This window comes from Orcinus orca, chromosome 11, assembly GCF_937001465.1.
Source record: "Orcinus orca chromosome 11, mOrcOrc1.1, whole genome shotgun sequence".
Classification (NCBI taxonomy): domain Eukaryota; kingdom Metazoa; phylum Chordata; class Mammalia; order Artiodactyla; family Delphinidae; genus Orcinus; species Orcinus orca.
Window position 1 is genome coordinate 77,506,935 of NC_064569.1, and position 15,218 is coordinate 77,522,152.

Consider the following 15,218-nt stretch of genomic DNA (forward strand, 5'->3'; position numbering starts at 1 on the left):
ATATGTGTGTCTGTGTGTGTGTGTGTGTGTGTACAAATACAATGGGGTATTACTCAGCCATTAAAAAAAAGAATGAAATAATGTCATTTACAGCAACATGGATGGACCTACAGAGTATCATACTAAGTAAAGTCAGACAGAGAAAGACAGATATCATATGATATCACTCATATGTGGAATCTAATTTAAAAAACAATACAAATGAACTTATTTACAAAACAAAAAGACTTACAGATATTGAAAACAAACTTATGGTGATCAAAGGGGAAATGTGAGGGGGAGGGATAAATCAGGAGCTTGGGATGAACACACACACTACTATATATAAGACAGATAACCAACAAGGACCTACTGTATAGCACAGGGAACTCTACTCAATATTCTGTGATAACCTATACGAGAAAAGAATCTAAAAAAGAATGAATATATGTTTATGTAAAAAAATAAATAAAAGTACACAAAAAGATTCCTCTTCTGGGAATTCCCTGGTGGTCCAGTGGTAAGGACTCCACCTCTGGGCTTCCACTGTAGGGGCATGGGTTCTATCCCTGGTCAGGGAACTAAGATACCACATGCCGCGATCCCGCATGCCGTGAGGGGTGGCCACAAAAAAATTAAAAAACGATTCCTCTTCTAAGGTATATTTTAGACAAGTCAAATCCTATGTTCAACAAGTGCTAATAAACCCTTCACTTAGGCCTCAGTACCTGGGACTAACTTTATCAGCCCAAAACCGTCATATTAACCCAAAGGAATCAACTAGTTAGACCAGTAACTAAAGAACTACTTTGACAACTAATTACTTTAATATAAAATAAGAATTCGTTACTTGTATAAACTACAATCCAGAAAACCACACAAAACAGCTCCAGAAACCAAATGGATCTGGGCCAAATTCCATCTCCTAACAGCTTGTTTCTATCAGCATTCATATTTACTGAGAGAAAATAGAGCCAACTTAACACTTTCGAAAGTCATTAGACCTGCCATCAGACAGAACTATACAGAATATATTTACATACCACGAATAACATCCTCAATTGTAAATGTATTCAAAGCACAACAGTTAAACATCTTCCATAGCATTTTTTTTTAATATTACCAGTTTAATGATTAATATAATTTAGACACAAGAGTTTCCTTGTTCAGCAAAACAAGAAGCACTGCCCTTTCTTCTGGTAGGATAAATGATGAATATGTTTGTCCCTTGGCAGCAGGATGACTTTTATTTTCCAGTTGGAAGGCATTTCCTCAGCCAGGACAGTGACAGCAGACATTAGCTGCTAAGTGCTTAAGGACCCTGTTTGACACAGCTTTTGCTAGACTCTGTATTCCATATGTCTGCCACCATTGCCAAAAAGGAAACTGGTTTATTTAAGACACATGTGACAGACACTAGCCAAATCCACACTGCACTGACCAGTGAGGTGGCCACCTCTAACTGGAGGACACTGTCACATACCAGGCAAAACTTCAGTTTTTTTCCAGTACTACTGGGTGGTGTCGACAGCTCTAGAGGAATGAATGGGCTATGATGCCTTTTTTAAAATTATGAGTAGCATGTCAGAATAAAAGAGAAATATAAGTGCAAAAGAAGAACGTTTAACAAAGACAACAGGAATTTAGAGAGTTTATACCCAGCTATTAAATATTATTCCTAAGACCCAGAGAGTTACATATTTTAAACAAGTACTACGAGCGCCATTGTTAGTCTTCATCGTGGATTTTTGAAAACAGAAAAGAGCACCCCTTCCTCCAGGCCAGTGCAACTCAGACCAAGGGCCTTACTCATAACTGATGGCCTTCTTAACTGCACAGCGCAGCCCTGGCCCCAATTCATTCCCTCACCTCGTGGGCTACCATCCCCTGAAAGCCATGTGCAATGGCCCCAGTGCCAGATGCAACTAATTCACACAGGAACTACACGCAATCTCTAACTTCTCAGCTCTTCATGAACCTCAACCATTTCCAAACTCGTGCCACTGGAAGGAGGAAACTTTTTTTTTTTTAAATAGAAAGGATGATTACAACATATGTCTGGTTATTTTTCTAAATGCTAACAGCCAGGATAATTTGGGAAAGTGTGATGACACTTAAGAGCCAGAGGCAAAACTATTTTGAGGCAGAAGAATCTAAATTTACCAGCACTCCCTTGACTAAATCAGTGAGGATGCAAGACCACAGGACTGGCACTTTCAATTAGATCCAAAGTATACTTTTTCACACTGGAAAAGGTGGCTAAGTAAAATAAAAGAGGTGAGGGAGCTAGAGTGTAAAAATGTTAGGTAAACGGGTGAGTTTTTTGTTTGTTTGTTTGTTTGCTTTTTTGCGGTACGTGGGCCTCTCACTGTTGTGGCCTCTCCCGTTGCAGAGCACAGGCTCCAGACGCGCAGGCTCAGCGGCCATGGCTCACGGGCCCAGCCGCTCTGCTGCATGTGGGATCTTCCCGGACCGGGGCACGAACCCGCGTCCCCTGCATCGGCAGGCGGACTGTCAACCACTGTGCCACCACGGAAGCCCAACAGGTGAGTTTTTTGATATCAACTACATATACTTCAATCTATTGTTCTAACATAAAACCTACCAAAGATTCTGTATGCAAAACTGAACCATCTACACTCTAGTTTCTGATCACCAACAACTTGGCCTTTTTAGAACCAGAAATGGGCTTCTGGATTAAAAAGCATACCATAATAGTATTCTTAATAATTCCAAGAAAACCTACAAATAAGAACCAGATCAACTTAAAAAAAACTCAGCTCCTTTGAGGTATTAACATACTAGCCTTACCAGCTCTGATCACTTGGGCAAGAGCAAGCAAAAATCAATGTAAATAAAATCAAGTCTGAACATCTAAAGCAACGAAGCACAAAACAGATGGCCTTGTTTGTCAGGTCAGGCTTTATATCTCCAGGACCAAAGAGAAGTAAGTGAGTTAATAACCAGCTGTCCTAACTGGGCTTCCTGACCTTAGGGCATTACTTAACTACTATGATGACACAGTGAATTACGAAGACTAAATGGGCATATGAGCAGACAGGGAGCTCTGCAGGGCTCCCTGCCTACATGAAGGGCATTAAGAATCACTTCATATTAAGCAAAAGCAAAGCAGCTGCTAAGGTCAAAGAGCTTTGAAAAATATACAGAAAGCAGTGTGATACTATTAAGTTAAAGGGGGTGGGGGAAGGCTCCACGTTAACAATTTGATTTTGTTCTAAAATGAAAATATTTGACCAATGAAGTTACTTCTCCCTCTATGTTCAGACCTAGTGATATCATGTACAATCATCAATGCAAAACTGTATAAAACATGGATGAAACCTATCCTTTGCCTCAAATCTCCAACCCCTGCTTAATAACATTAAGAAATCATCATCATAATATATCCTAAATGATCATCTTTAGAAGATGAAAAACTAGAACTTCTCCAGTTTCCTGGCCCAACTGAAAGAATTCTGAATGCAAGCCAATATACTCAAAGATACACTGTACCCTACACAGCACGGCAGAGATTCCAAGTAACAATTTTTAATCAATTTCTGAACATTCATTTAGTGCAAGGGCTCAAACAGACCAGGGTTCAAAGTCTGGCTTTGCCATTTAATGGGTTTTGCCATTTAGTGGGTTACTTTTGGCAGTTAGCTTACTTTCTTCATTTAAAAAAACAGAAATGACATCTATCTGATAGGGTGGTTATGAGGATTAAAATAGATAATTTGTGTAACATATGCTGCAAGGTACACAGAGAGCACTCAATAAGGCCATTTATTTAATTAAAGGAGATTTGGTTATCTTAAATGATACATGACCACCATTTAAGATCCACAAGTCCCTGGAAGCTTGGAAAGAGAGCCCTCAAACAGAGGTCTATAAACAGAAGGAAACATTATACCAAACCAAGGTGAGGGAAACAAACACCTCAGCAGCAAGACAAAGGCACTCTTAACAATGAACTTCAGGGACTTCTCTAGCGGTCCAGTGGTTAAGACTCCATGCTCCCCGTACAGGGGGCATGGGTTTGATCCCTGATTGGGGAACTAAGTTCACGCATGCCGCAAGATGAGGTCAAAAATTAAAACAAACAAACCAAAAAAAAACAATGAACTTCATTCAGTGAAGGATAGTCCTCATGCGAAGGAAGCTGCTCAGAAGTGAAAGTCTGGTAGCCATGTCAATAGACACTAAAGGCGGATTCTTCATAACTAAAGAACAAACGATACTTAAATGGTTCTCAAAACTGAAAAGACAAGGTGTATTCAGTAGAACAAGATGAAGTCATTTTAAGATGGTAAAAACTGGAGGCTTCTATGAAAAAGTCTTTTATTATTTTATTTATTTATTTAATTTATTTATTTTTGGTTGTGTTGGGTCTTCGTTGCTGCGCGCAGGTTTTCTCTAGTTGTGGTGAATGGGGGCTACTCTTTGTTGCAGTGCACGGGCTTCTCATTGCGGTGGCTTCTCTTGTTGCAGAGCATGAGCTCTAGGCGCACGGGCTTTGGTAGCTGTGGTTCACGGGCTCTAGAGCACAGGCTCAGTAGTTGCGCACAGGCTTAGTTGCTCCACGGCATGTGGGTCTTCCCGGATCAGGGCTCGAACCCGTGTCCCCTGCATTGGCAGGCGGATTCTTAACCACTGCGCCATCAGGGAAGCCCAAGGAAGTCTTTTATAATGCATTTTAAAAAAAGATATATTCTATTTACTAACAGACATCTGAATGTCCCAGTAGCTTTGCCTCTAACTCTATAGATTTTAATTGGGAGTCTCTCAAATTTTCAAGGTAACGTATATCCCAGTCTAAGGCAATTGGTAGAACAAAGATGCTTCATTACGAGTACCACTTACCTACTGCTTAACCAGCCCATCTTTGTCAAAAAGACCTGAAGTCTCTAATCATTTTCTTTCAAAATATATTTTTTAAATCATGCTATTTAGACATTTAAAAAATAAGCTTATAGATATGTCTATTAAACCAGTCTCCCATCAGAAAGCAAATAAGATAACAAAAGCAAAAAAACACTATCATTTGTACTTAATTATATTAGATGTCTAAGGTGTTTTATCTGGAAAATGGCATTTATATACAATACAATAGCAACCTCTGCATTGGACAACTTCTGCTACAAAAGAGGAGAAGAAATATAAACAACTAGAGTTTCACCAAACCAAGTATTATTCATCAGTTTCCTATCATTCATTTAACATACTAATTTAATTTAGTACGATACCAATAAACAAAACAGATAAAAATCCCTGCTTTCATGGAGCTTACTTTCTAATGGAAGAAGAAACCTAGTAGGCTATTTTTCGGGAACAAATTCTATTTTGATTGATTTTAGTAAAAGCTTACTAAGATAATATTAAAACTAAATAGTATGGATTTTAACTGACATAACATTCTAAATAACAGCACTTTATCTTGAAGAACCTCCACTTAGCCTGCAGCTAAAACTAATTGCTGCCTAACGGTTTTTTTTTTTGCGTTACGCGGGCCTCTCACTGTTGTGGCCTCTCCTCTTGCGGAGCACAGGCTCCGGATGCACAGGCTCAGCGGCCATGGCTCACGGGCCTAGCCGCTCCGTGGCATGTGGGATCGTCCTGGACCGGGGCATGAACCCGTGTCCCCTGCATCGGCAGGCGGACTCTCAACCACTGTGCCACCAGGGAAGCCCCCTAACAGTTTTTTGTATGATCACATTTAACCATTACACCAACTTTATGTGGTTATTATTATTCCCATTTTCCAGAAGAAAACGAGGCTTCATTAACTTGCCCAAGAGCACACAGTTAGTGGCAGAAGCAGAATTCTTAACCACTAACCAATTAGTCCCATTCATTCATTCAATTAACATTTACTGGGGGCCTTCCACTGAATAGGAATGATGGGAGACTCTGAAGATACAGGATGTCTGCCCTCACCTAGCTTACATGTTAGTACAGGAGACCAAAAACAAACAAGTAAACAAACAGATATACAAAACATATGAAGTATCAAGAAGAAAAGAAACACAGGAAAGTTGAAGAGAAAAGGATGTCAGTGAAGACCTCTCTGAAGAAGTCACACTGAGCCCAGACTGGAAGGATAAAGAAACAACTAGCTATGAACAAAGGAAGGAAGGATGAACATTCCAGGAAACTGCATTGGCAAAATCTCTGAGCAGAAATAACCTCAGTACTGAACTAAGAACTGAAAGGAGGCTGGTATGGCCAGAACATGGTCTGCAAGTGAGAGAATGCCTTTCTCTCTTTGACCAACATTTCACCTCACTACTAAAGGCCAAATCACAGAGCGCCTTACAGGCAGGGGGAACCATAATTTACTATCCAAACTGGATCATTTTTGACAGTAAAAGGGAGCTCTATTAATAAGATTATGCTAAGACAATAACCAAGATGGTCAAAAGCAGACTAGGACAGATGGTCATCCTACTTACAGGACTTGGTAAATAGCATGGTTTTTACTATATAATGCAATGAGAACCATTTAAAGAGTTTTAAGCAGGGGAGTGACATGATCTAATACATGTATGTTAAGAAAATCACTCCTAATATTTTATATGAAAAAAATCTTTTAAGGAACAGATTGAAGGGGGGTAAGAATGGACATAGGAAGCCCAGTTAAAAGGCTGGTGCTGTTTTGAGTATGAGATGCTATTCTGGACTAGGCTGGTAGCAGTAAAGAGGAAATAAAAGCAGCAGGTTTGCTGATAGTTCGGCTGGAGAGGTGACAGGGAGAAATGAAGAACAAATCCTAGTTTTCTGGCTTTGGCAGCTATATGGATGGCACTACTATTTTGAAAAGGGAAAGACTGCCTTTTAAGAATCTCTTTTTTCTCTGACTCAACAGGGCATTGACTTAGAGTCAATGTGTATACTGGACCTTTTTTCAAATCCAGGTCAAAGTCCAAGAGCTCATGGTAGGTACTGCAGAGTGAGGACCATATAAAACATTACTTATAGTCTTGCTACTGCCTCTGCAGGCCCAATTCTTTCTCACAAACATCAGAAGAATCAAAGCCCTCAGCTAAGTGCACTAATTCTTAGAACCTTAAGTATATTTTAAATCACATAACCTCTACCCAAATCTAATTCCTCCCAATGTAGTATGATAAAATTCATTAGATTTAAAAACACTTTTATGAGCTATAGCACCTGGTTCAGGAAATTCAAAACAAAGAAGTGATAGTGAGCTACAGTAACATATTAAAGTGATCTATAAAATGTTAACAAACTACTCTGATATATTAAACTTTTTAAAGTATGGCTACTCTATTGGACAGTGCTGATACTGAACATTTCTGTTTCACAGAAAGATCTATTAGTGCTATTCTAGAGTCTCTAATATGGAAGACTATTAATGGGAAATCATATATAACTAAACAATAGCTTCTCCCAAGCCACGTGGATACCTGGCCGATTTCCAAAAATACCCACTGGATTATCTAAAGCCTGTTAGATATTTTAAAGCAGTCATATTCTATCATATAACACAGAAGCTAATGCATTTAGAGGAAATCAGATAGCAGGAGTGCTCAGGATTAAAACAATCCACATGCTACCTTTATGGGGTACTTCTGGTAGAAGAGTAAATATGAGCCTTAACAGCATAGTGGGAGTGCTGGCTTGAAACAAACAAGATGCTTTTGGCTTCACCCACATTATCCTAACCTGGTGACAAACCCCTCCTAGTAATGGCTGAGAACCTGTTTAATGCTTGGTTGTTAAGATACCCGCTAATGTTGGGCTCTAGTGAGTTAACATTTGGACATACCAGACAGGATGTTAACATGAGGTTGGCAGATGACCTACTCTCAGTCCTACATTAAAGGCTTAGGAGGTTTTCAAGATGTGCAAATCAAGGTGGGTTATGGATGATTCACTCTGTTCAACAGCAGTGGGGAAGAGGCCAAGGCCATCAATCAGATCTGAGATAAGGGAAATATTTTGGTCTAATTGTCTATTTTTATAGGGCTTATGCTTTGCTCCAAAAATATACAGGTAAGAACCAGGATATATATATATTTTTTTAAATCAAATAAACATACTGGTAAAGCTTTTAATTGCTTCTCTACCCACTGGAATCAGAACTTCCTTCATTAAAATGAAATTTTAATACGGGGGGAACAGGGCATTTGAAAGGGACAGAATCGTGAAAAGTCTACTGCCTGGTAATATTAAAATGAATACTTCCAGGCTTCCCTGGTGGCACAGTGGTTGAGAGTCCGCCTGCTGATGCAGGGGACACGGGTTCGTGCCCCAGTCTGGGAAGATCCCACATGCCACAGAGTGGCTGGGCCCGTGAGCGAGCCATGGCCGCTGAGCCTGTGCGTCTGGAGCCTGTGCTCTGCAACGGAAGAGGCCACAACAGTTGAGAGGCCCGCGTATTGGGAAAAAAAAAAAAAAAGAATACTTCCCATTCACTGATGCTCTACAAGGGAAGAAGAAGAAGAAAATGTAACAGCAATTTGAGACCCTACCATATATTGCACAATACCAGGTTCTTTCACATACTTTATTCCACTGATTCCTCACAACCTGAGAGATGGGTATTTTTATCCCCATTTTACAAATGAGGAAAGCTAGACCTAACAGGTCAAACTTTTTTTTTTTTGCACACACCACGCAGCTTGTGGGATCTTAGTTTCCCAACCAGGGATCAAACCTGGGCCCTTGGAAGTGAAAGTGCAGAGTCCTAACCAGTGGACCGCCGGGAAATTCCCCAAACTATTGTCTAAAATTCACATACTTGGTAAGAAATACAATCTACTAAGCCAATGCTTCTCCAAGTGTGGTCTACAAATTGTTATTCGTATGCAAGTTTTGATCAAATCGAACAGTGAAGTTAAACATAGCAATTTTTTGCCTCTACAAGTTTACTCATTCACTTGCAGATGCTTAAAATTTCCCTGGAGTGGTCCTATTTGTATTTAAACATGTCTATCAGAAAATATGTCCAATAGATACAGTTTGCTCATCCTAGAGATATGTTCTAAGTTTTCCAGAAAAACAGCAGTTTAGCATTTTCTTCTCCCCCTGCAATTGCTTGTACAATAGAGAAGGTTGGGGCATAACAGCAAATGTATATGGAGTTTATTTTGATAAGTCATTTATATTTATCAAGCTTATCATTAATTTTGGAATTGACAATATGCTTGTCAATAAGTCTGGGTGACCAAATATTGCCACATATATATATATATATATATATATATATATATATGAATTTTAAAAGGGAAATTTCCAATATAGTCAAGAGTTATATGAGGAACTATTCATGGGAAAATAACTTCTCAAAACAAATTAGCAATGTTAAGAAATTTTTAAGAAAAAATTTCCAAAGCTAGAGATTTTTCACACAGGAATTAGGCCTCCACGTGTCTATTGGACCAAGTGCAGAGCACAAGGGGATCATTTGGTGAATGATCCCACCTTTAAGTATAACCCATTTTTCATGTTTATATATCTATTTAAAAAAAAACACTGAAAACCATACTCTTTGCAGAGACATAAATGGGTGTATATTTTGTAAACCTACTGTTTTTCAGCAATTCAGTTTAATATGATGTTAATAATTACCATATAAGTAAACTTCTTGGATGGTAATTCAATTCACTTCCATTTCTTTTTTTTACTGTTTCCTCTACTTCAACCTTTTCTTTTGTTAAGTCTTAATATCTTGCCCAAATATAATTAAAATAAAGTAACACTAAACGCATTTTAACTGCCAATGAATAATGAAACTTGTGAAAACTTGCAGGTACAAAGGAGTGCATGAGAAAAATGAATATGCACTCAGACACATAATTGTTTCCCAACAGGTTTGTTCAAGTTCACAATTATAAAAACTGAACAGAACTTTAAAAAGTTAGTTGTAAAAATGTCTATTTTAAGTGTCTTTCTAGGAGCTTGTTCAGTTAGAACAGTTTTAAACACTGATCATGACATTCTTTACCCATTGCTGTGCAAAATTCTACTGTAGCAGACAACTTCTGCAAAATGCCCAAGAAGAAGTATTATCCTTTTAATAACTCTTTATTATGAAGATAGAAAGTTTAAAGACTTTGGAAATACAGATATAAAGGCTCTATGTTTCAGAAATCATCTGGGTATACTATACATACATGAGATTAATGCATTTTAGAGAATTTCTCTCTTCACATATGTGTGAATTCTAAAATATAATCATGTATTAGAAAGCACATACATGTATATACATGTTAATTTAAATATATTTAAGTTAATTATGCTGAACATATTGAGGGACAGGGAAAGATGTAAAAGTGGATAGTCTCAGACTTCAAGAAAATATTAGCAGATACTTACAATATGCAAAAGTTTTAACACGTCCACAAACCTGTAAAAAACAGCAATGAGACATGTTTTAAATGAGTCAATGGGGAAACAAATAGTCTTCTGAATTGGAAACTGGATACCTACACTTTCTCTGAGCTCATGATCTCCTTGGCAATATGATGGACTTTACTTTTCATCCCAGTATCTTCACCCTGTGATAAGAGTGCATTAAGAAAACATGAACTCATAAAAGGATAATGAAGATCAGCTTGGAGCTAGTTAGACGTACATTCAAGCTCTGATACTTATAGGTTTCAATTAGAACACATTTCATACTATATAATGTCTCAGATGGCAAACGTGGAGGTTTAGATGTGGTTATTAAACCACGATACACGATTTGCTGAGAGCAATCGGTAATCCTCACCATTATCAACAGTGGACTGCCCCAGGAGCCCCAGAGCCCTGGTGGGGCATACTGTCAATGGTTCAAAACTGAAGCCACATTCTGCAGCCACTGAAGCCTACAGATATCCCATGATGTGAGTTCCTGGGGTGCACACAAGTAATTTAAGATTAGGAAAGATTCAATAGGCATGTATAAGAGCTCTTCACCCTTAGTAAAGCCACTCTAAATCAGGCAACCTAAGTGCCATCTGAAAAGTGCTCTTCACAGTCTATACCACACACAGGCCAACAGCCACAGGCACTCTCAACTTACTTAAAATCCCTTTTAGAAATATGCTCTTACAGTCAAGGCAGTTTTATTCTAAAGAGCTGAAAAGAATTTATTTTAATATGTATTGTATGGTGTGAAAATTAAAAGCTCTAGCAGGGACAAAAAATGTACACTTTTGAAAAAAAGAGAGGTGATTATGAATGAGGTCTCAATATTTATGAGAGATTATTGTTGTAGTTGTTTTCATTTAAACACTGATAGAGCTGGCTTTGACTCCAGGGCAGCAGAGGAAAGGAGAAGAGTTTCTCTCCATTTCTATTCTGGTGAAAGATCTGAACACTACATTTACAGAGTGAAGGGCAAGAGAGTAAACAAGGAACAAGCAGTGATAAAATTTCAGGTACTACATGTAAGGTGAAAATTATGACTGCTGCCATTAGAAGGAAAGTGCACTGATGTTTCTGTTGAAGAAATGTCAGATCTGGTTTTAGAAAGAGGCCTCTACATTCATGCTGGCATTGACAATACCAGGACCCAGTTATTTTGTGCTGCAGAGTGCAGTTGGACAAGGCAATGTCACAATAAGGGTAAAAAGTGACCATGACAGTCCAGTAGTCAGTCACTAATAAAATGACAGGAAAAAAATAATGGTAGTGACTAATTCTTATTTATTTATTTAGGAAGTGAACTCTCAGATTATCTCAAAGTTTTACCCAATGTTTAAGTCTCTAAAAATAATAATAGTAACAGTGTGAAATCGTCTTCTTTTCTAAACTGAAATCATGGCTAGGATGCTAGCACATCTGCTTACCTGAGCATCAAGGAAAGGACTATCTTCTTTTTTTTTCTTTTTCTTTTTTTTGTATCCATTTGCTTCCTCACACTGTCAGTCTTTCCCCATCCCCACCAGGATAGAACAGCGCTGCATGTGGTGGCCACGGGGGGTGCCCCCGCTCAGACAGCCCGTCAAGGGAACCTGCTGCAGGGAGCCAGGCTGACCGAGAGCCTCTAGCTGTTGCACATTCAGAGTCACCACAGCAAGAACATCAGGCCACGAGTCCCGCAGGCTGCCCCCAGCAAGGTTGACCAGGAAAGGGTACTAGAGCCAGGCCCCCCTGCCTGATGCAGACCCCTTAGCAGCCTGATCAAGACTTTCTCAGAACTGCCTTGGCCTGAGGCTGCTTCCCGCCCAGTCCCTCCTCCCCTCTCTCCTAGCAGAGGCCACACCTGCAGGGAAGTCAAAGGCTTTTCCTACCACTCCTGCTTCCTCCCTCCCTCTCTCCCTCTTTCCCCTCAAGGCAATTGCCCCAGTAAGTCTCCAGCAAGTCCTGCTGCTGGTCTAACCTTCTTGGCATCTATGCCTAGAACACTGTAGGCAGTCAACAACTACTGTGTGAACGAACAAACCTCTAGAGAGAGTGAGGCTGTGGAAAGTACATGAATTTTAAGTTGCAAGGATAGAAGTTTCGGTTTCTGCTCTGCCATACGTTATTTGTAACCTTAGGAAAGTTTCTGAGACCTGAGCCACAGCTTCATCATCTGTAAAATGAAGATAATACTACCTCTGGCAAGGGTTGTCAGGAGGATTAAACAAAATAGTTTACCTAAGTTCCCTAACAAAAGGTCTCATTAACAACTGTGAGCTCATTCTGCTCCTACCATTTAATGTAGCTACTTCTAAGAATCCTTTACCTCTCCCCTTCACCAAACTAAATACAGCCCCAAATAATCCTATACACCCACTAGTGAATCCCTTGTTCAATTGAGCCTAACTGATGAATAAACTTTATTTTCATTCTTGACTTGCCTAGGAGAGGCTTAGTGTTTATTTTACTAGATTTTAGAAAGTGAAATCTCATTAGAGATAGGTATCTTAATACTCTGAAACTTAAGCTATTTCCCTAAAGCTTTAAGTAAAACATGCTTTAAAACAAACACACCAATATAAAATCTGAAACTGCAGTTCAGTATCAACTTCTTATGCCTGAGATTTTTAGAGCCACTTTAAAAAAATTTTTAGGGGGACTTCCCTGGTGGTCCAGTGATTAAGAATCTACCTTCCAATGCAGGGGACATGGGTTCCATCCCTGGTGGGAACTAAGATCCCACATGGTGCAGGGCACTAAGCCCCAGCACCGCAACTAGAAAGCCCACCTCGTGCCTCAACTACAGAGCCCACGTGCTCTGGAGCTTGCACACGGCAACTAGAGAGGAGCCCACGCACTGCAAGGAAAGATCCCACGTGCCACAGCTAAGACCTGACACAGCCAAAAATAAATAAATAAATAAAATTTTTTAGGACTTCCCTGGCAGTCCAGCGGTTAAGACTCCGTGCTTCCATTGCAGGGTACACAGGATCCATCCCTGGTCGGGAGCTAAGATCCCACATGCTGTGTGGCCTGGCTCAGCCAAAGAAAAAAAAATTTTTTTTAAAGTCTGTAGCCTTCTGGATTATGGTGTTTTCCAAGAAGATCCAGCACACAGTGACTTTGTGTAGATTTCAATGTAGCAGTTTTTAGAGAAAGACTTAAGCATGATAATGTATGCACTTGAATATGCATCCTATTGTAAAAAGCCTCCAGGCGGATAAACTAAATTATTAGCAGTAGTCACTCACAGCGGGGGGGGGGGGGGGGGGTGGGGGGTGGGGTGGGGGGGTGGGGGTGGGTGGGCGGGGGGGGGGCTGGATTAGGAGGTGTGAGGATGAGGGAATCTTTTGTATGCTTCAGTTTTTACAGGATTGGCTAAGTAAGTTGCAGGTCTGATGCAACGTGAAATGTAGGCATCTTGTTCAAAATTATTAAGCATATCAAGATTGTGACAGTAGAGCATTAAACGAAGTGAGGGCCCTGTGTGACTGTACAGGTTGCTGGCTCATGACGCTGCCCCCAAGCCTTTATAATTTTTATTAACCTAATTTTTTATTGAGGTAGAGTTGATTTACAATATCATATTAGCTTCAGGTGTACAACATAGTGATTCAAAATTTTTATAGATTATACTCAATTTAAAGGAATTATAAAATATTGGCTATATCCCCTGAGCTGTGCAATATATCCTTGTAGCTTATTTATTTTGTACATAGTAGTTTGTTCCTCTTAATCCCCTACCCCTATCTTGCCTTACTTCATTATCTGCAAAAAAAATTGTTTTTACCTGTTTCCAGAATTTCAGTGTCAGAACCAATGTATAAAAATAGATGCAGTTTAATGAAAGGATGCTCAACATCACTAATCATTAGAGAAATGCAAATCAAAACTACAATGAGGTATCACCTCACACCAGTCAGAATGGCTATCATCAAAAAATCTACAAACAATAAATGCTGGGAATAGTCAACGAATCATCCCAAATTAAGGAGCCCTGTGGATGAAAGGCTCTTGGTGCTGCAGCCAGGAGTCAGTGCTGTGCCTCTGAGGTGGGAGAGCCAACTTCAGGACACTGGTCCACAAGAGGCCTCCCAGCTGCACATAATATCAAACAGCAAAAATCTCCGAGAGATCTCCATCTCAACGCCAGCACCCAGCTTCACTCAACGACCAGCAAGCTACAGTGCTGGACATCCTATGCCAAACAACTAGCAAGACAGGAACACAACCCCACCCATTAGCAGAGAGGCTGCCCAAAATCATAATAAGTCTACAGACACCCCAAAACACACCACCAGACGTGGACCTGCCCACCAGAAAGACAAGATCCAGCCTCATCCACCAGAACACAGGCACTAGTACCCTCCACCAGGAAGCCGACACAACCCACTGAACCAACCTTAGCCACTGGGGACAGACACAAAAAACAACAGGAACTACGAACCTTCAGCCTGCAAAAAAGGAGACCCCAAACACAGTAAGATAAGCAAAATGAAAAGACAGAAAAACACACAGCAGATGAAGGAGCAAGATAAAAACCCACCAGACCTAACAAATGAAGAGGAAATAGGCAGTCTACCGGAAAAAGAATTCAGAATAATGATAGTAAGGTTGATCCGAAATCTTGGAGATAGAATGGACAATAGAATGGACAAAATGCAAGAATCAGTTAACAAGGACCTAGAAGAACTAAAGATGAAACAAGCAACGATGAACAACACAATAAATGAAATTAAAAGTACTCTAGATGGGATCAATAGCAGAATAACTGAGGCAGAAGAATGGATAAGTGACCTGGAAGATAAAATAGTGGAAATAACTACTGCAGAGCAGAATAAAGAAAAAAGAATGAAAAGAACTGAGGACAGTCTCAGAGACCT

General features: G+C 39.7%; 1 protein-coding gene across 3 annotated transcripts in view; it reads right to left on the reverse strand.

Moving 5' to 3' along the window:
- The window catches only part of FGD6 (FYVE, RhoGEF and PH domain containing 6), a 113,398-nt gene that overhangs the window by 46,816 nt on the left and 51,364 nt on the right, over nt 1–15,218 (reverse strand). For 2 of the 3 annotated variants that reach the window (XM_004269531.4, XM_033427708.2), the window contains exons 4-5: nt 10,435–10,502; nt 10,321–10,351 (exon numbers count right to left, since the gene is read on the reverse strand). The exons of the other annotated variant lie outside the window; for it this stretch is intronic. In XM_004269531.4, coding sequence (XP_004269579.1) covers nt 10,321–10,351; nt 10,435–10,502 — 99 coding nt within the window. The remainder of the gene's footprint in view (nt 1–10,320; nt 10,352–10,434; nt 10,503–15,218) is intronic. 3 annotated transcript variants of the gene reach the window in all.